This window comes from Medicago truncatula, chromosome 6 (assembly GCF_003473485.1).
Source record: "Medicago truncatula cultivar Jemalong A17 chromosome 6, MtrunA17r5.0-ANR, whole genome shotgun sequence".
NCBI lineage: Eukaryota > Viridiplantae > Streptophyta > Magnoliopsida > Fabales > Fabaceae > Medicago > Medicago truncatula.
This window is the reverse complement of record NC_053047.1, coordinates 31,171,002-31,193,964: the sequence shown is the minus strand read 5'-3', so window position 1 is coordinate 31,193,964 and position 22,963 is coordinate 31,171,002. Positions and strand designations below refer to the sequence as shown.

Below are 22,963 nucleotides of genomic sequence, written 5' to 3'. Positions count from 1 at the left end.
AGTGAATAGTGAACTAAGGTAAACTCGCATGAAATTTTAATAGATATTTTTTTCATCTTAGTTTTCACATTTGATATCTTTTGTTTTAATTTATTTTTTGCCATATAATTAGGTTGAAATTTTGAACCTGTAATAAATTTAGTGTATTATGTAAGTATATTTAATACGAGGTAAACTCGTATGAGTTTATAAATGAAGTTTACGAGTTGATTTTACATAGACAAAAAGATTTTGCTTAAACTCCTGATTTTTAGAACTTTGCCTTGAGGTGAACAAAGTCAAATTCTTAGCTGACACCTAGTGTGAACAGGTACATGTTAATGATGATGGAAGTTTGTGATGCTCGTGGCTTCATCTATGGAGTAATACCCCACGAGGGAAAACCAATAAGTGGTTCATCAGAAAATTTACGAGGCTGGTGGAAAGAAATAGTTAAATTCGACAAAAACGGTCCAGCGGCAATTGCTAAATTTGAAGCGGAAAATGGAATTACAACAACAAATTATGAAAAGTTGAATGGTGAACCAATTACACTTCACTCGCTGAATGAACTATCCGACACCATATTAGGTTCACTTCTCTCATCATTAGTGCCGCATTGTCACCCACCACAACGGAGTTTTCCATTGGAAAAAGGCATTCCTCCACCATGGTGGCCAACAGGGAAAGAATCATGGAGGAATGAGATGAGATTTTGTGAAGAACCTGGCCTACCCCCTTATAGAAAGCCGCATAATCTAAAGAAGGTTTGGAAGGTTTATGTTTTGGCAGCGGTTATTAAACATATGTCTCCTAATGTTCATAATATTAGGAACATAGTCAGACAATCAAGGAGTTTACAAGATAAACTCACTATGAAGGAAACATCTATTTGGGGTGCAATTATTGATCATGAAGAAACAATTGCAAGAAAAATACATCCTGAATTTTTCTCAAGTTTTGATTCTCGTGTTGAAGGAAGTAATTATTTGCATGTTGAGGCAAATGATGTTGATGTTGTGGAAGGTGGTGAGCACAATCTAGCAAAACGAAAATTATCACCATCATCTTCACCATCATCATCGTCCTCATCGTCATATGAGGGTACTAACAAGAGAAAACGTAAACTTGGCAAGAAAATTGGTACTCATCATAACTCTTTTCTTAACACTCATCAACATGCTACACCTCTTGACCAACATGAATTCCAGAAGGAGAGGAATGTGAGAAACAATCATCATGTTACCAGTACACATATTGGAAGCAGCAGTAACATCAACAACAACAACAACCAATTCCAAATGGTTGGAGTTGAAGTGTCAACTACTCATCAAAATGTTGCACCTCTTGCCCAACGTGTGCAACCTGCGGTACCTGTTGCAAATCAGATCATTCATCATACAGGTAATCATGGTTATTATTATCCAACCACACACTTATTTTCTTCTACTTTGTATAGTCAAAAACTTTTTTTTGCCATTTGATGTATGACTTGAATCTTTGACTTATTTTCAGTCTAGTAAATTATATGTTAGCTTATAGGTTTGCGAAGTTGCTTGTTTCAAACTTAAAATAGTATTTTTATTTAACTAGGAAAATGTTAGCTTATAGGTCTCAATTTTGGACATCATTCTTAAAACTTATTAGTGACTTAACTGATCATCTTACAATAATGTAGCATCATATAAGTTATTATATTACAATTCATAATAAGATTTGACTCATGCTTTAGAAAATAGGCCTTATCATTCACAATATGATTATGGTTAGGGGCGAATCCCTTCACATCAATGGGGTAGCATTGGCTACCCCAAAAGAAAAATAAATCTGGCATAATTAGTATAGTTTTGAATGTAGATATTTATTATATATTACTTGGCTACTTTAAACAATTTTGTTGGTTTAAATAGAGATGCTTTTAAAAAAAAAAATACTTAAATCTATTTAGTTTAGTGTCAATTATAAATAAATTTGATTTTTAAAAATTCATAGAGTTCAACTTCTATACATAATATTTGTTAGATTTTATTTTCTTCGTTGTAGTTTCATTAAATATAACTAAAAATTAATGTAAATTTATTTTACTTATTAATTAGGTTCACTATATTAACTTTTAAAATATATATTTTTTATTTTTCTATGTATTTGACCTCCTTGTAAAAGTTATGTTAGCTTTGTCGCCGCTGATTATGGATTTCATAACAATGCAGGCAATTACTCAGGAAGAGGAGAAGTGGATTCTGATTTGATGGACATATATAATTCAGGCATTCAGCTGAATAAAAACACCAACGTCATGAGTACGATGATTCCAACTTCTGGTGTTAATCATAACGTGCACCATCAAATCTACCATGCAAGTGCTCAACTGGAGAAGAACAACATGAGTACTATGATTCCAAATCACGGTATCAATCAAAGCATGCATCGTCAAATCTACACTGGAAGTGTTCAACAGAACAAGAACACCATCATGAGTACTATGGTTCCAACTCCTAGTGTAAACTTGCATCCTCAGGTCTACACTTCAAGTGTTCATCAACAACAGAAGAGAAACACCATGATGAATACCTCAATGATGAGTAATTCAATGCCAGTTATGAACATGGTTGCCACTCCCGGATTTAACCAAAACATGCAGCATCAAATGGATCAAAATTTCTATGCGCAACAAGGGGGTGCAAATAGCTATTATCATTGCAAAGTGCGTGATGCTGAAGTAGCTAATGTTCCAATGCAAGCAAATGTCTCAACAACAAGCTTTGATCCAACTTTTGAGCATTTGAAGGCATTCAATTCCCAATTTGATGTTGATGCTTACAACAACTCTGTGGCATCATCAAGTTATAATTGGAATTAATAATTAAGGTAAAATCATGAATTACTTTTTAAAAAGTTTCACCAATTTTTCTCAAATAGCCCCCTCTTCTGGTTAAAGAGAGTGAAACTAATAATTGGTAATTTATGATTTTACTTGTGCTTATAGGTCATTGGAAAAGGAAGCTTTGTGTTTGTTATGTGTTCTTTTGTTAAGTTTGTGTTATTTTCTTTAATTAGTCTGCACAAGGTGTCGCTTCGAGATGCCTAGCTACATAGTATTTTTTTTTTAAGGAAGCTACATAGTATTATTAAGCATATTTATGAACAATGAATTTGAGTGTGGCCATTATATGAAGGCAGGTGTGTTGTGTTTATGCTCATCATATGAAATGCAGACAATTATTTTAGGGTTTGTGTCTTTGCATATATTTTTTTTAACTGTCATGTTATTTATTTTTCCTTAGTCATTTACTTTTTAACCTATTTTACCGTTGAAAGTAAAATCATTCTCTCCTATTTTACTATTCTTCAATCAATGAAGAAGGGATATTATAAATAAAAAATAATAAAGAAGGGAATGGAAGCTAAACATAACATTATAAAGACGGGTTTGTGTTTGTTTCTGCCTTCCTTCTTGCCGTGAGAGGATATTCTCTCCTATTTTGCTATTCAATCAATTGTAATTACAAGTAACGGTTGGTATTAATGGTGCACATGCTTTTTTCTTGTCTTCCTTGTTTCATTACTTTTCGTATTGCATCACATATATATTATTGAAGGATTGATAGTGGTTCTTAATACTATTACTTACTGTTGCTTTTGATGCCACGGGTTCAGCCATTATGGTGATAGAGGTTTTTGGAATTTTTGGGAATGAATTAGGTGTTGTTAGTGGAATATTGGAATTAAGTCTAATCTTGCCAAGGTAAATCAGTCTTATAGGGTGGAATTGCCAGGTTTAGGTAGCTCGAGCGCAATTCCTGACCTAAAATACTTAGCTCGACACTTCAATCCAGACCTCCTCTTCTTAAGTGAGATATTAGTCCACCGAAATAAAATTGAAGATTGACGTTATTTGCTTGGTTTTGATGCTTGCATTTATGCAGACCAAACCGGCAGAGGAGAGGGTCTTACTTTATTTTGGCACAATTCTTTAAATTGTCAGCTTTTTGATTTTTCTAATAATCATATCACTGTTGAGATTATTGATTATGTTCTTTGTACTTGAAGACTTACCGAATATTATGGTTATCCTAATGGAGGTCTTTGAACTGCTGCGTGGAATTTTCTCCGTCAACTTTCTAATCAATTTGCAAGACCACGGTGTATTTTTGGCGATTTTAATGATATTTTGGATGCAAGTGAAAAAAGAGGTCGCAACTCTAGACCCCGATGGCTGATCAATGACTTTCGACAACCTGTGCTTGATTCAGGTTTGTCAGATGTTCAGATTGAAGGCTATCCCTTTACGTGGATTAAAAGTCTAGGTACGCCATGTGCGGTAGAGGAAAGGTTAAACTGTGCTCTTGCTAATAATTTGTTATTTAATTTATTTTCGGATGCTTATGTAGAAACTCTTGTGGCATCTGCTTCTGATCACTATCCCATTCTTTTAAAGCGTACTCCTATGCCTCGGCCTCACCTTAATAAACGCCATTTTCGTTATGAAAATGTGTGGCACTTTGAAACGAGGTTTAAGGAAATGGTTACTAATTCGTGGCGGGTTTATTCTAGCAATCGTCTTATTCCAAAGTTGTTCTCTTGTACGGAAGATATGTTCATTTGGAGTAAATCTCATTTCCAAAAATTAAAAAGGGACATTGAAGACTGCTGTAAACAATTGAAAAATACTCGGCTCAACTCCTCAGGTGAGGAATAGGTCCGCATGTATGAGTTAACGAAGCGCATGCAGCGTTTATTATCTCAAGATGTTGCTTACTGGCGTCAACGTGGAAAGACCCATTGGTAGAAGGATGGAGACAACAACACCAAATTTTTCCATGCTTCCGCTACGGCTAGAAGGAAGGTAAATCATTTTATTTCTCTTAATGATGATGCTGGAAATAAAATTATTGATGAGCAGGGTTTACACGATGTCGCAAGAAATTATTTTGTGAATATTCTTCAGAAGCAAGGAAGTGGTTTATCTCCTATTATTGTTGTTATTAACTAGTCGATTTATGCTTTTGACAATGAGAAACTCAAGACTCCCTTTACCAAAGCCAAGTTTCGTGCTGTTAAGTTTTCCAAGCACCCGGATAAATTTCCAGGTCCTGACGATTTCAATCTAGGTTTTCACCAACATTTTTGAAATTTGTGTAGTGATGATATTTTTAAAGAATGTTGTGGTTGGTCAATTATGGATAATGCTATGGTTAAAATCGAGGTTATTAATTTCATGAAAACTAAGACGAGGGGCGAGGACATATATGTTGCTCTGAAACTATATATTATTAAGGCTTATGATTGTATGGATTGGGATTACTTGTGAGCCGTTATGGTTAAAATGGGGTTCAATGTTCTTTGGATTCGTTTTCAAAAAATGCTCTTTGGATTCATTGGATGAGTATGTGTGTAGAGTCAGTGGATTATTCTGTTCTTGTCAATAGTGAAAAGGTTGGCCATATCATCTCGGGGTGCGGCATTCGACAAGGGGATCCTCTTTCCCCGTATTTGTTTATTATTTGTGCCGAAGGTCTATCTTCGCTTATTAGAGATGCCGAAACGAGAGGTGTTATTAAAGGTAACAAAATTTGTCGCAGGGCGCCCCCCGTATCTCATCTTTTCTTTTCTTCAAAGATGGCGAGGGACAAGCAAATGCCATGAAGAATATTCTCTCCTTATATGAATCAGCGTTTGGTCAAGCCATCAGTTTTCCTAAGTTCGAGATTTACTGTAATCGTAATATTACTGATCCCCTAAAGCATACAATCACTAATATCTGTAGTCGTAATGTTCCCGATCCCCTTAAGCATACAATCACTAATATTCTTGGGGTTCAGGAAATTTTAGGAATAAGCAAGTACTTGGGTTTACCTTCTATGTTAGGTAGAGACCGCAATTCAACGTTTTCCTATATCAAAGATCGTGTTTGGCAGAGAATAAATTCTTGGAGTGGTAAGTGTCTATCTAAGGGAGGGCGTGAGGTTATGATAAAATCCGTCTTGAAGGCTATTCTGTCATATATAATGAGTATCTTTCAACTACCGACTACATTGATTAACTCCATAGAGAAGATGATGAATTATTTATGGTGGGGTCATGGTAGAACTACACAGCGAGGTATTCACTAGATGAGTTGGGAGTATCTTTCAACGCCTAAGATTCATGGGGAATGGGGTTCAAGGACCTCACCTCCATTAAATTGGCAATGCTAGGTAAGCAGGGGTGGAAGTTTCTTACGGAACCTGACTCCCTTATCGCTCGTATTTTTAAAGCTCGCTACTTTCCCTCAGGCACCTACCTCACGGCCCTACTTCGCCATAACCCCAGTTATGTTTGGCGTAGCATTCTGACCGCTAGATTCTTGTTTGTTGTGGTGCTTGACGGAGGATTTGTCCAGGTGCGTCTATTTTGATTTTGAATGAACCGTGGTTATCTAATGGGGAGTGCATTGATGGTGATATTACAGATGCTCATTTTGTTCAAAATGTTACCATCAATAATTTGATGAATTTATATGGTAAGAGTTGGAATGAACAGGTAGTTCGTTAGGTGTTTAATGTTGATATAGCAGACAAGATTCTTCATACGCCACTTATTGCCCAGGTACAAGAGGATCGATTTATTTGGAAAGCGAAACGACATTGTCGTTATTATATATGTAGTGCTTACAAGTTATGTGTGAACAAACTTATCGATTCTTCTTATCTTTGGCGTCTGGGTTATTGGTCCAGGATTTGGAAGCTCAAGGTACCCCGTAAGGTTAAGAATTTAGTGTGGCATATGTGTCGGGGCTTCTTACCGACCCGTGTTTGCCTCCTTGACAAAGGAGTCCAATGTCCAACCATTTGTGTTAGTTGTCCCTCGAATTATGAGGACCTTGCTCAGGTATTTTTTGACTATCCTTTTGCTTTCCAGGTTTGGAATAGGACAAGCTTCTAGGGACCTATCCAACATGCCATGTCATCTACTACTTTGGCCACTGATGCCATATTTTCGTTGCCGGAAACTTTGTCTATTGAACTTAACCAATGGTTGGCATTCACAATTTGGAGCCTTTGGAAGCACCGTAATCTTAGAGTTTGAGATGTTGTTACAGAAGCAAGTGCTACGGTTGTTGAACGTGCTAGGAATCTGTTTGTTGATTGGGAACTGGCTAATGTTCCCACTGCAATTGTTCCATCTCCTCAACATCAAGTGCAACAACCTATTGACGAGGGGATTTCGGCCGCAATTTTGTATCCATGTGGTAGTTTGGCATCTGCAATATCCTCTGGCTGGCAGCACCTCTGTCTGGTAGGTATAACTGTAACATTGATGTCGCTTTCTTTTCTCACTTCAACCGTATCATCATTGGTATTTGTTTTCGAAACTCTGAAGGTACGTTTGTTCTGGCCGAGGTTGCTAGTTAGTTACCCATGTCTTTATTCAATTGATGTTGGTTAGGCTTTGGAATTGCACTCTGCTCTGCAGGACAAAAGACAAATTACCTTTTGATGAGAAGTTGATGAAAATAGGCTGCCAACTAGCATATGTCTTCAATCTTTGCTTCAAAATAGGTGAAACCACTCTTCACCTCTTCTTCTATAGCCCTCTAGCTATTAAGCTTTGATTACTTTGGAACTATGGAGGATGTTTGGAATTTATGTGAGAGGTCTTGGTCTCCTTAATGAAAAATTGTCATTATTGCAGCTTTGGTTAACCTTATTAACACTATTTGGTTTGTGAGAAATGAAGCTAGACTTAATAACAAAGTAATCACTTGTAGGTCAGTTATTTCTTCTATAATTACTAATACATCTGTTACTGGTAATCACACACACAAAGCTTCCAATAACTCTATTACAGGCTTCTCAATTCTCAAAAGTTTCAAGGTTGACATTCACCATTCTAATGTTCCTTCCATTATAGAAGTCTTGTGGTCTCCTCCACTACCTGACAGGACAAAATGTAACACAGATGGAGCATCTGTTGGTAACCCTGGTCCCTCCTCTTGTGGGGGTAGTTTTAGAGATAACGAAGGTAACTGTTTAGGGGTGTTTTTCCGAACCCTTGCGATTTTTCAATTCTTATCTGGCATAACTATGTGGGGCTATGAGAGCCATTGAAGTGGCTGCTCATAATCACTGGTTTAATCTTTGGTTAGAGACAAATTCTATGTTAGTTTTGCAGGCTTTTAAAAATTCAAACCTTGTTCCATGGCAAATTAGAAATAGATGGAACAATGTTCATATAAAGACCTTGCAGCTTTAATCCTCTTGTTACCCACTCTAGACGTTGCAGGAGGGTTTTATGGGGATGTAGAAGACAATACCCTAGAACTGTGCACCAAACTATTGGAGGCGGAAGATTTGTTAGACGATCTCTATCGATACCTTGTTAAACAAAGGAAGAGGTCATGCAGGAACGGCATCATGTCAACGATTCGAGTTTAGAAAAAGATTCGAGTTTGAGTGTAATAAGTGCATTGTGTTCGTGCATCACAAATAATTTGGGTGCTCTGCCAAGTTAAGATCAGAGTAAGAGAGAACCATTTGAACTGAGTTTTCATATATAAATAATATTTTGTGTTACATATGCATCGCGACACTTTATGTTCTGTTAATATTATAGTTATCATACTTATTTTGTGTGCAACAAAATCTGTTGTTTTTAAATATTGATTGTTAATAGAAGGCTGGTTTGTCATTTTTTTTTTATTATTTACCCAATTTCTTTTACCTGGATTTGTGCCTTTTATTGCATATTGTTTTCTTGATATTATTTTTGTTGACAAAAGAAACGATATTCACACATTTAAATTGATAGAGTATTAGTTAAATAGAATCACATATTCAACATCACTAAAAATGTAAAGGATCAATATCCGACGAAACTCATTACTTCTAAATTAATAGTTTATAACGACAAAATGGCTAAAAATAATATTAAAAAAAAAAACAAAGAGACTGGAATTCACATCTTTGAGGATCTGCAACGTAGCCACTCAATCATTAATTAAACTAGTATAGTGACCCGTGCCAGCACGGGAAATGAAAAACTTTTTTGATCAAATGTATAGATTTTAAATTCGATATGAAAAAAATATCATCTTCATTTTGTATATATTTTGAAATATCTAAACATTGCATATAACGATAAAAATATTTGGATTATTATACTTGTACTAATTATTTGTAGCATAAGATGCACTCATTGTTAAACTTAGCATATGTAATTTTCTTGCAAAAATACGCCGACGTACTGTGTAATAATATTTGTTGAAAAAATGTATTTTATTAATCATAAAAACTAAAAAATATGTATTTTTTTTATATAATATTCATTGTCACATGCATACACGTAGTCGGTAAATGCAAACGTTTAATTTTTTACGGGTGTGTATAAATATAGTTTGGGCTACAGAAACGCCGATTGTTATTTGTTTTTAATTTTTACAAAACAAATGGTCTAATGTAAATATTGTATTTTAGGGTAACAACGATGTAAAAAAAAAAAAAAAAAGGTTTCACGAATTGTTAAACCTGAAAAGTGCATGAATTAATAGTCAATGACAGGAGGATCTGCTTATATAGAAATTGCATGTCTATAATGACCGGTACGCCTTACAAAGAAATTAAAAATAAAACGACTTCCAAACAATAGGCAACTTTAGTTTTATATATTATAGCAACAACAATTCTAAAACATAACCAATGATCATACTTTTTGAAAAACTTCACGATACACAACATTTGTGGTCTCCTTACAAACATTATTATCTTCATCCAGGATGAGCAGCTTCAGACCTTTTCTTGAAGTTACTCGAGAGACAGCGACATAAAGTTGTCTATGCGTGAACACATGCTTAGGAAGATAAACCCCCACCCGAGATAAAGATTGACCCTGGCTTTTATTTATTGTCATTGCAAAACAAAGCGTCAATCGAAATTGCCTGCGTCTGAATTTGAAGGGTAGTCCTGGATCACTCGGAATAAGATTCATCCTGGGAATGAATACCCTAGTACCTTCCCTTTTTCCTTGTAATTACGGTAGCAGTTATCGTGCTCTTCCCTAGATGTATAACTGTCAGCCTAGTACCATTACACAGTCCATTGGCCTGATCGATGTTTCTCAACAGCATAACTGGACATCCGACCTTTAGTTTCAACCTGTGATTTGGAATTCCAGAGCTCTTAATACCATTAAGAAATTCTGGTGTGAACCACTCGCTTTGGACATCAGAATATTCACCCGATCTAAAAATAGAATCAGAGGTTAAATACTCTTTCTCTTTACCTGGAATCAGCGACATCATAAATTCGTTAACATGCTCAATTGAATCAAGCGTGGGTGTGAGTATTCCCCTTTCTTGGAAAAATAGTTGGTCACCAAGGTTATCATTCAGATCGGGATACACAAAGTCTATAAGTGACATCAACAGATTTGTTGTGTCTGATATCAGCAAATCTTCAGGAATTTCTACCTTCATTTCACCATTGTCACCCGAAGCATCGTTGCCGTCTCCAATTGAGAGTATCCACTTGCAAAAATTAGAAATTTCTTCCTGCTCTGCAGGTACCGAAGATGCATCCAATAGCAAGCCTCAAAACATTACAATAAGCCCATATCTTTGACGAATTGACCGAGGCATCAACAATATCTGGCCTCGTTCCTCCTCGGACAACAGGCAATATCTGCCTAAAATCACCACCTAAAACTACTGCCATTCCACCAAAAGGTTTAAGTGCGTTTAGGGGATCATTCTTGGACATGATATCAAGCAATGATCGGTCAACTGCCTCAAAACACCATCGGTGCATCATTGGAGCCTCATCCCAAATTATCAACTTTGCAGCACGCACCAGGTCTGCCCTAGGACTATCCTTTTCCATCGTAAGCGATGACGCCTCATTAATCTCAATAGAGGGACTGTTGTAACGCCCTCTTTGAATTATTAGATTTATTTAATTATTTAATTGAGTCTAAAATTTATTAAGAAGAGTTTAAAATATATTTATTTGATTATGTGATTTATTAAGTGGCTTATGTTGTTATTTAATAGATTAAGATTTGAAAATAGAAATAAGATTGAGTTGAGAGTTTGTTATGAGATTTTAGAGAGTTTTGGGGGAGAAAGAGAAATAAGATAAAATAGAAAAAGGGTTATAAATAGGAGAAACATAGTTTAGAAAAAACATAACGTACGATCAATTTTGGAGAAAAGGGAGAAAAAGCCGAGAGGAGGGGGAAGACCTAGGAGTGCTGCGATTTTCATCTATAAGGTAAGGGTGGGACTAACATTCAATAATCTTAAGTCATTGATTCTGAAAATTGGATTTAACATGTTGTAGGTTTTCGTTTTTGAGAATTTGGGAATTAGGGTTAAAAGTGGTTAATTGATGATTTTCTAAAATAATGTTTTTGGTCAAGTTTTATATGGTTTTGAGTCTCTTTTGATCTATATACATGTTTAGACAAATTTTGGAATCAAATTTGGGCATTGGGAAGTCAAAATTGGGATTTTTGGGTGAAAAATTGGTTTTTCCCGAGAGCTGCACAGTGACAGCATCTTCTGTTCCATGTTCTTGCGTCTTTTTAACACGTTTCCGTTTTGAACTGGATTTTGGTGTAAAAATGAAAGTTGTAGGTAATTTTGTTAGCTTTCCAATGGCTTTAGTTTGGCATAAAAATGAGTTTTGGTTTAGGAGTTATGATGAAAATACTCCAAGGAGCTCTTAGTGAATTTTTATGAATTTCAGCACAACTTTGTCCGAATTTGAAATGAAAACTGGTATTGATTGGTATAGAATTGGTATTAGGTGTAAACACGAAAGTTGTAGGTATAAATGTTAGCTTTCTAATGCCGTTGGTTTGACTTCAAAAAGATTTATAGAAATAGAGTTATAGTCAAATTACTGCACGTAGGTCACAGTGAATAATTGATTATGATTGATGAATTAGTATATGTATGTATATGTTTGTGAATACGATATTGTCCATGATTGATGAAGTGTTATATGTATATATGATGTTTTAAGATGTTGATTATTATTTGATGTTGTTATATTGTGATATAATTGTATATGCATTACTTGAATTATATGTGAATAATTGAGACGTTGTTGACTTGCATTTGATATTATTATGTCATGCTGTTTTTGTATACTGTTGTGTTGCTGTTGTTATTTAACTAAGCTGCATGAGTCAGTCTAAGTTGATTAAGATGATGAAGTTCCAAATTATTGGATTATATAAGAGGTTGTCGATTTAAGATATTACGAGGTCGAGTCCATGCATTAGCATTTCATTGTTGGGGGCTTGATGCCCTGGAGCCTTTGCTCAATTAAGTTGAGGGCTTGATGCCCTGGGAGCCTTTTTACGCTCAAATAAAGTTGAGGGCTTGATGCCCTAGGAGCCTATTTACGCTCAAAGATTGGTACCACATGCATGATTAGAAGATTAAGTTGCATAGTCAAGAGGTTAAGTTGTCAAGTTGTCAAGTTGTCAAGTTATCAAGTTGTCGAGTTGTTAAGTTGTTAAATCATGAAATTGTTTAAAGCTATGATTCTTTATATGAACTATTAAAGAAGTGAATTATGATATATTATTATCTATGATGAATGTTTTGATGATTACATGATGTTGTCTATGAGTTGTTAAATATTTATATGATTGATGATGCTTATGTTGTTAAATGTAATTGATGAATTATATGCTTAATATTATTATTTGTGAAATCTCACCCCTTCTGTTTGCCCACCATGGGTAACTAACAGGTAACCAAGAATAGTTGATGTCGTGTGAGCTTTCCTTCTCGTGTGTCTTAGGTGCTCTGATACGTAACGGGATGGGAACTTTGTTATTGCTTTTCTATTCCTTACGTATTGTTTTTGAAGATTTATGACTATGTTTTTAGATTGGATTTTTATGAGACATTTATGAAGAGGCCTTCGTGCCAAAGACTGTTTTAGTTATTGAAATAAATTCCACTGCGAAGTATTAAAGATCTTGTATTTGAATTTTAAAGGATAAATAGTTATTTATTCAGTTTATGATTTTAAGAAAAGAATGTGACATTCCGTTTATGTTGAAAAACTCTGATTATTTATGCGAAATTTTTATGTTGAGAAAACGGGGTGTTACAACTGTCGGCGTGGAGTGCGCGGTTCTTCCACCTGGTAATAGAAGAGCCGTTATACCGTTGGATGCAGCATTCAATACAATTAACCCCTTCGATCTAACAGCAGCTGACAATATTTTCCATATAAAGGTTTTTCCAGTACCACCGTAACCATATAAGAAAAAGAAACCATTGTCGTCAGAACCAACAGACTCCATGATCTTGTCATGCACACATCTTTGTTCATCAGTCAGCATCAGTAACATATCAACATGTGTCTTTTCCAGTTCAACTTTGTTGTAATTTAGCTCATCAATGATAAGCTTGTTTGTGAAAGTTGGCATGTCTGCCGCGTTTGGCCTAGGCATAGATTTGAAGTCAGTAAGCGACGTCCGTTTTCCTGAAGCAGCATTTCAATTTCAATCAAACACATGTTCTTCAAGTCATCGCCACCGTTACGCATATCTAAATATTAAATGTAAAGTCACGAAATTAATATGAACACCTAAAGAAAAACGATAGTAAGAGAATATATGCAATGCAACAGAAAAAATGATATTAAAGTCACGACTCAATTCTTAATCAAAAAAGCTTCTTTCAGCTTAACTCAAACTAAAAAAATAAGCTTATTTGTAAAGGATTTCCCAAGCCATTATTTATTTAAAGCGAAAATAAATAGATATAGGAACTGCTACAAAATGATGTCATGAATGCTCACTAATCTAGATAACGTGAAAAAGTAATCAATTAAAAAACAGAAAATGGGAACAAATTAATCAAGATATACATAGTTGAAAGCTATATATGACAGTTTTGTGGCGTTGACAGTAGATAAATATATTTATTTAATAGTGTATAATCAAATTAATAGTGTATTTGTTTTTTTTTTTTTGAAAGAATATTGTATTTGTTTATTATCACTACTTAAATAGATAAATATATTTATTGAGATAGGCATACAATACTTTGAACAGGACTATGTTAACCAATTTTCTAAAATGTGCCTTATTAGACAGAGAAAAAAAATGCAAAAATTAGATCGTAAACAAAACAAAAAATGGTGCATAGATTTCGTAATAAGTACAATAAACATTACCCAGAATATTCAGACGCTTCCTACGTTCAAATAAGATATCATCGGACAGTAGCTGTCATGCCGCATCCCATACTATATCAGGGCTCGTCATTGTCCTAGTGGTTAAGAGATGCACAAACAACCAACACAATTGATGGCCCGAACCTAACTCACCATTTTCCGTGATATCATCTATAAACTCTCTGTCGTCATCAAGTAATCCTAAAGCAGAGCGTGCTTCCTGGAACGTGTCATAGGTATGTCCATTAATCGTTTTTATGCATCTATATCTCATGCAGCCCTTCTTAACGGTCAATAGTATCCTCATGTAGTACAATTCAACGGTCAATAGTATCCTCATGTAGTACAACTCCCATATATCAGGCGGCGTGTAATGAAGCCTTCCAATTTGATATCCTAGTTTACGTGGCTGCCACTGTTTGTCCTTCTTCTCATAAGTAAATCTTGTTGGAAATTCAGCATATGTTAGATCGCGACCGCCTACATACTGACGATTTGCTTCAAACCACGCGAGAAACATGGTCTATAATTCCTTGTTATACATCACCACGTCCTCGATGTCATGATCACCATCATATAGTACTGATTGTTCATTATGCAAGTGAAACGTTAGTTTGAGAACATGAGGCCATTTATGGTGTATATCAAAAGCAAATATCCTCCAAACAGCCTCGCAAGGTGAAACATAACGACAATCGTAATACTGCTTTATTTCATCAACCGGCTTGGACTTATCACGATTGTCACCGTCAACAGACAACTGCATCAATGCCTTATCAGGGACTTTGTTCACGTATTTGAAAAGGTACTTGATGGAGTTGGATTTGTTACAACATTCCACATTTACATGACCTCCGTATCTAATGAGAAGATGTGGATTGTATGGGACGACATATCGATTATCCAATAGGACCCTCTGCTTGTCAACATGTATCCCAAAATCGCGAGGTTTGTACCTCGGATAACCCTCGTCAATCGTCGTAGTTCCTTTATAATCCTTCGGATGATATTTCGTACATCTGCCCCTGTCCATGAAAGGTGAGATGGGACGGACACCACCACATAATTAATTTTTGTTTATTTTTTTTCAAAATTCTAAAAATTCATTTTTTAAATTGAAAAATCGGAAAATAAATATAAAAAATTAAAAAATCGGAAAAAAAAAAACTGAAAATTAAAATTTTTCGATTTTTAATTAATTTTTTTTCTTCAAAATTCTGAAAAATCATTTGTTTTAAATTAAAAAAATCAGAAAATTGAATTTTCGATTTTTAATTAAAAAAATATTTTTTTCAAAATTCTGAAAACTAAATTTTCGAAAATTCTTTTTTTTTTTAATTCTGAAAATTAAATTATATTTTCAAAAGTTATAAATTTTGAGATTATATAATTTTCAATTTTATTTTTCTTAAATTTATTTCTAAATTTTAAAAACACTAATTTCCAATTTTTTTCTTCATATTTCAAAAAAAAAATTGGAATTTTTTTATGATTTTTTAATTTATTTTCAAATTTAAAAAAAAAATGACGTGGACTGCCACGTGGCCAAAGTCATCCCATGTCAGCAAAAAAGTGGGGCCAGGGACCTTTTTAAAACAATTTTTTTTTTACAGGGATGTTTTTAATTTTTTTTTTTTATAAGGACGAAAATCAAAACGCGTCCAAATTACTAGGACATATTGCATATTTAAGCCTAAAATACTACTAATATTACAGTGTATACCTGCATCAACTTTGCCAAACATTCTTCTTTCTTAAAATCATCCATCAATTTATCCAACTTCATTTTGAACACTCGACAAACAATATCAGGTCTATCAGATGCCTTTAAGTTTCGTTTAAGAAAATCTTGAATTTCTCGCCAGTTTGTATTGCACGCGATTGTTACGAACAGATCGGGATATCCATAATTCTTACAAATTGACATTGCATCCTGACAATTATTAAACATGTAATGTCTGCCACCCGCAAAGGACGGCTGTAACACTATCTTTCGTCCAACATTAGACGCATCAGTTTCACCCATATCCATTGCCTCGTGCAAACCATTCAGAATGCCGCACATTATGGTCTTTTGATTTTTTCTAATGTACCTCAACCGTTGTGATTCAATCATAGTATAGCAATCAACGGATCTCCTCGAGTTAACAACATTGCCATAATCAACGACCCTGTCTTGCATTCTATATGTAATCTATTCGCGTATGATGCAATCCATTTCCGCATGTCTTAAGTGTTTTCAATGAAGATGTTGGGTTTCTCTAACCCAAATATGATGATCCAACAAATTGTAGACTCCCTCAGAACTCCAAACGTTATGATGAAATATTTTTTTATTTTTAGGTGTTATTTTCTTACTTTTTTTTATATTAAATATAAAAAAAAATATTTAAATTTTTTGTATTATTTTAAATTCCTTCACTTTTGATCTTTGGTGAAAACTAATCATAGAAAAACATGAATGTGTTATGCTCAGTTGACAAAATGCATGTCTATTAAACTTTTTTATGATTGATGATTTAGGAGAATATTTTGATACGTGATAAGTGAGTCATATATGTATGAAGAAAAAAAAAACACAAACTTTGGTCTGCAATAGATGAAATATGTGATAATGCAAATAAAGGAACTAATAGTTAAGGTTTCAAATTAGAAAGGCAAGAAAGTTTGCATCCTTATTTATTTTTCAATACATGTTGACATATGTATATCTCTCTATTGAAATCATTTGATTGTCATTGTTTTTGCTATAAATACAATAATGGATGGTTAATTGGTAATATAATTTTTATTAAAAATATTATACTGTAAAATTTATATTTATGGGTTAATGTAGTGATTGAGGGTAGATTTGAATTTTAAGTCAAGACAAATTTTAAATTCGTATAAAAACTGAGACCCAATTAGTTGCTAAGAAAAAAAAACCTTTAAGTTCAAAAAAATTAATTTGAAAATTTAATCTCTATCTCAATGTACTCTTTTTTACTTATTATTTTTAATGAAGTAATTATACATTTTTTATTATTATCAAGACATAATTGTATCTTTAATTATTGTGAATGATCAAAGTTTGGTTGTAGAACCCATTAACAACACTAAGGCGAGCTAAGGGAAAACAGAAAACTTGCTTTATATTCTCAAATGATTTAAAGAACTCTATGAGTTTCTTCTTTAAGATAGCCCTGATTGGAGCATTTCAAAGTTTCAACAAATCATTTATAATTAAGACAATTAAAGTATGTGTTTAATTTTTGGAAGAACAAAATAGATTTTTTTTATGCTTATTTAAAGGTTATTTAAAGGTACTTAATTACTAACAATTTTTTATATCGTATTCACGCGGAAGTCACGATCCTTTACTATAAGCATACCCAAGTCTTTGGAATCAAATGTCGTGAAACAAATAAAAAAATAGATAGCCTATTTAGAACGTTTGTACCAAATTAATTTCATTCAAAATATTACAATGTTTATTTCAAATATTACAATGTGTTCACTTATTTAAAAAGTTTGTATCAAATTAATTACATCCAAAATGTTGTTGATCCTTAGAGATATTTGTCTTAATTAAAAAATAATAATGTCTAGAATTTTCATGATTTATAAACATGAAAAAATAAACTCCTTAATTATTTGGTCAAAGGTTTATTTCATGGCATTCTTAAATTTTTCTCAAAAAAAAGAGTTATATCTACTCTTTTGTGAAAATGACTAAATGAGCTGTAACTATATTACTCAATTAATATTTTTTTTTTTATTAATTACCATTTACATTACAACATATATGGTGTTGTGATGGATAAATTAAATATGTTAATCAAGATTATTACTTCCCTCAACAACAAAAAAATATTGCTATTGATTACCGTCCAATAAACAACTGGTCATAGCTTTCTTTGTCAACTACATAATGAAAAATAATTTTTTAAAGATTAAAGAAATTATTGAAATAAAATCATAACAAATTATAAACGAATATACAATTTACCGAAGAAAAGAGGACATGGGATTGCTGGTGAAACTTGGGTGTTGCCATTTGATAGTTTATTTTTGATTTCGACTAAACTGACTTTATATATGCAGAAAATGATAAATTCAATTATGAACTAATAGTAAAAAGAATTAAAATGATAAGTAATTTATTAACTAATTTCATCAATATAATACTCCTTTGTTCCATTTTTCAGTCCGATTACATATAAATCATACCAAAAAACTACACAATCCTTCTTTGTATAAGAGACATAAAATAGTGACTCATCATAGTAAAAAATTTATCTAGATTATTTTCTAAGAACAACTAATTTCTTTGGAATCTCAAAGTTTGTCATAATGTCATCTTTTTTTCCCCTAGGCCCTCGTGTGAAGAATATGTTGTCTTGAACTCAACTATCATATAATCGGTTTCATCTATAAAATAATATCTCCATATTCATATTTTTTGTGCTTGTTTGTGATTTCTTGATTCAATACCCTGTATGCATAGGAACCACAAAAGTAAAAATAAAAATAAAAATAAAAACTATAGTATTCATTTATAAACCATCCATAAATTTAAATAGAATAATAACGAAAACAAAAAAGCATAACAATGTCATAAAAGCATAAGGAAAAAATAAAATAAGTCACATGAAAAAAAATAAAGGAGAGATGAATAATTTTTTTATAGGAGAGACGAAGAAACTACTTTTTATGTGAACATTTGATTCATCAAAATCGCAGCATGAAGGAAATATTACTCTTGGAACATTGATATCAAAGAAAAAAAATATGAAGAAAAAAGATTAAAAAAACTAAACAATCTTTGTCTGAACATTTGATTCATCAAAGTCACAACATAAAGGAAATATAAATCTTGGAGCATTAATATCAAAGTTAAAAAAGAAGAAGAAGAACAAAGAATAAAAAACGGGGGAGAAGAGTTTTGAATTGTGATGTGAAATTATGCCAATCCATATTTCTAATTTATAGACTTGTTTCACACCGTAATTTGGTATAATAACCATTATTTTTTTAACATTCCTAAAAAACAATTGTTCTATGCAGGGTATTCATTTACAAAATTATTTGGTCATGAATCAATTTTAATGTCCATAAATTGTTTTAATAGCCATCAAAAGCGTATCATAAAAAAGTCTCCTATTCTAAGTTTTTTTTTTAGGAAATCTCCTATGCTAAGTTATAGGTGATTTTGACATATATATGTAACATAGTCATTTAAAATAGAGGTCATTTTTTTTCTTCTGATTATGTGTTTTTTTATTATTATAATATATGTAATGATCCAAGCATAAACAATTAAAATTTTGGTCAGTGATAATAGTGAATATTTTCTCACTAAATGTTTCATTAAAAAAAAAAAAATTATTAATAGTTTGTTTTCATTATTGTTTTCAGATTATAGTAATATTTAAGTTTGACCCAATTTTTTAATAATATTACAACATATGAACTTCTTTATTTTTTTAACGAAAATACAACATATGCTATTTTTTAAGAACGAAAATACAAAATACAATGAAGTGTATCATTTGGTTTTGTTACTTTTAATTTCAAACACAAAATAATTTGGATATAAATAGATTCGTGTGTATATATGTGTGAAAAGAAAAAATTCAATTAAAATAATTGTTAAGATATATTATATATTTACTATTCCATGAATAGCAACACATCAAATTAGAATAATTTTATAAAACTCAAATACAAATAAAATTAATAGCATTAAATGTCAAATTCATAAGAAATGTCTACATTATTTGATGTTTTTTTTTTGAATAAACACTATTATGTGTTATTATTAATAAAAAACAAATTTGAATAATTCAATCAATTGTTTTATTTTAATCTATGAATTCAAATATTTTAATTCAAACTATCTTTTTTAAAATAATTTTAATTTAAACTATTTGATTATTAAAAAAAATTATTTGATTCAAATTTGTACTTTTTGAATTCAAAATGTTTGATTTCTAATATAAATTCAAGTAATAGAATTTGATATTGTAAAACTTCCTTTTATACATGAACATTAAATACAAATATGTGAGGATGATTGTGGTGAAAGCATTTTGTGAGGATCAATATGGTGAGAGCATTTGTAAAAAAGAAAGGGACATGTGGCAACACCAAAACAATAGTAATTCATTTCCATAAAAGTCTATGAAATGGGTCCTAAATTTATATTATATAGATTTGCAATTGCCTAGAGTTGCTCTTTTAATTGGCATTAAAACATATTTAACTCTACAATAAATTATAATTAGTGTATTGTAAATTTTATTCATATTTTTATCTTAGATATATTCAAGATAAATAATGCTATCCGTGTTGAGGCAAAATCCCTAAATTAATTTTAAAGATAATTAACCAATATGATTAGAGAATTAATGGACTTTGATTAATTCCTTGGTATTTAACTTGTGCTCTTGAGTGTTTTACTAAGACAAGAACAAGGTTTAAATTATACCAAGAATCAAGAAATCAAAGGACATTTGAATTCATGATCTAACACTGAGGTCAGAATGTTAGATCAGAATGTTGCTTGAAGATCACAATGTTCAAGCAGAGATCAGAAGGTTGTTCTTATACAAGCCAAGAATCTCAAGAACTTTGATCAAGGTCATGCAAGGCACATATGACATAGGTATATGTCTAGGAAAGTACATTTGCATGGATCAATCAAGCAATAAAGGCATATACAAGGATTATGTCAAAGAAGGTATTCAATGTTCATTTAAGACTATGAACATTGATGTACTACGAATATTCCACAAGGGAATATCATCCTAGATGTTAAAATCACTGCTCTTCATTATTGTTTCACTATTATGATTTGATTACATCAAATGGTAGTCTTACAAATCATCCTAAGTGAAACAGATGGAACATTCTGATGGTCAGAATGTTCAAGCTCTGCACATACTTACTTTATGAACAGTACAGTAGGTGAAAAGCAAAAAGGAAAAGCAAAGCAAATTTGTCTTGATCAACAAGAGATAGACACGTATGGGAGTTGGTACAGTACAAGGACCACACAATCCCTCAAAGCATGGGCATGAAGATGCAGAATCCCACTAGATCTTTCCTGCACAGGTCCCAAGGCAAATCTGGGGAAGGAACATTCTGATGTATGTGGAAGAGCCCATACCTTGATTGTTGTTCAGAAATTCATATGAAAAGCATATGACACGCCCAGAAATTCATGTGTTCATTCATACATGATGAAGCCAGATGAAGATCATCATGAACACAACAACATTATGATGTTCATCAGAGATCAGAATGTTTGCCCAGAATTTCAAGTTAAAGCTTGTGGGACCCATGACACATGGCATAAGACCATTGGACACCCTACAACGGCTATATGAGCCCAAAGACTCTATAAATAGAGATCAAGGCCTTAGCAAAACTTGCACCATTACAAAGCATACAAGAAAACAACAAAGATTGTTTGAAGCTCTTTCAAAACTGAAATTGATCAATCTCTAAGGCTTTCGTTTACTTAGTGCAAATCAATACTCTCTGCTATCCTAAAGATAACTTCTTCCTTCTCTTCTCTTATGTTTGATTCACAAACATCCAACCTCCATACAAATTGTAACAAAGTCTCATCTAGCTTTAGGGGTACTAAAGTGTTAGTTTGAGCAAAGGTTGTAAAAGTCTAAATGGTTAACTTAGAAACAAGGTGCAAGCCTGCTGAGGCTTAGAGAATACAGAGTTGTAATTGTTCAGGTGAACAAAGATTGTAAGGTGCAGGACTTGAGAGGTTATCTCAAGCACCATAGTGGAAACTCTCACAAGATTGTGAGGAGTGGACTAGCCCACGTTGGGTGAACCACTATAATTCTCTGTGTATTCTTTCCTTCTTCTCTATACTCTTTAATTATAATATACACAACACACACTTGCACATTTACTTTATTAAACTGTTTTTGTGTATGAACTTCAGAACGTTCTGAAGTCAGAAAGTTAACTTAACTATTCCAAGTAAACTACTTGAGAATCACTTTTAAGTTTCAGGATAAATTTTAAAGGGTCACAATTCAAACCCCCCATTCCTTATGACTATTTTATCTACTTCAATCCGGTGCTCCCGGGGCACTGGTTAAGGAACAATAAAATTAATTGATTCCACTTAATTTACTTTAATTAAAGTGAAAAGTTGGTCAGCTTAATTAAAATAGGAATGGTTGTATTCAATACTCATTAAACTCCATCAATATGATTTTGTATTTCATACTTTAATTGTATATGTTTTATCTTTGTAATTACAAATTTATTTTGGACTATATAATGTTTGTCTTATTTTAACTATTTCTACAACTTTTAATTAAAAAAAAAACAATAGTTTTTTTCACCGTAAAAAAAAACATGGAAAAAAATTGGTTTGAGTATAGGCTTTTCAGTAAAAAATTGTTAAGATATGAAAGGAAGCAAGGGGACTAAAAAAAAAAGGATTCTAAAAAGTTTACAAGAAAAACAAATGAAAGGAAGCGTATCTTTCTAAAGAGTATTAAATTCAGTGTTTTCCTATTTTAATTAAGTTGATAAACTTTTCACTTTAATTGAATGAAATTAAATGAGACACATTAATATTATTATTGTTCCTTAACCAGTGTCCGGGGGCACCGGTTAGCAACACCCATTCAAGATATATCCACAATAGAGCACACCACATTGAGTGCCTAAGTTGGTCCCCTATGTCTACATCATCAATTTTACGGTACTACTTCATAAGCACCAATTTTCTCCAACCTAGCACCTGAAAAGAAATTATTAAATAGGTCCCACCAATAATTTTA

At 32.7% G+C, this 22,963-nt stretch overlaps 2 protein-coding genes across 2 annotated transcripts; one reads left to right on the top strand and one right to left on the bottom strand.

Annotated features, from left to right (window-relative positions):
- The first annotated feature begins 314 nt into the window (after nucleotides 1–314).
- On the top strand, nucleotides 315–2,839 carry LOC25497129 (protein ETHYLENE INSENSITIVE 3). Its single transcript, XM_013596972.3, has 2 exons — nucleotides 315–1,383; nucleotides 2,190–2,839. Exons 1-2 carry the CDS (start codon nucleotides 315–317, stop codon nucleotides 2,837–2,839), a joined length of 1,719 nt encoding a protein of 572 aa, XP_013452426.3.
- A 7,122-nt stretch (nucleotides 2,840–9,961) lies between these two features.
- LOC120576090 (ATP-dependent DNA helicase PIF1-like) lies at nucleotides 9,962–14,679 on the bottom strand. The gene is made up of 4 exons (XM_039827071.1): nucleotides 14,313–14,679; nucleotides 13,119–13,463; nucleotides 10,559–10,885; nucleotides 9,962–10,464 (listed from the first exon to the last, which is right to left on the bottom strand). The coding sequence occupies exons 1-4, from the start codon at nucleotides 14,677–14,679 to the stop codon at nucleotides 9,962–9,964; spliced, it is 1,542 nt and encodes a 513-aa protein (XP_039683005.1).
- Between the last annotated feature and the right edge of the window lie 8,284 nt (nucleotides 14,680–22,963).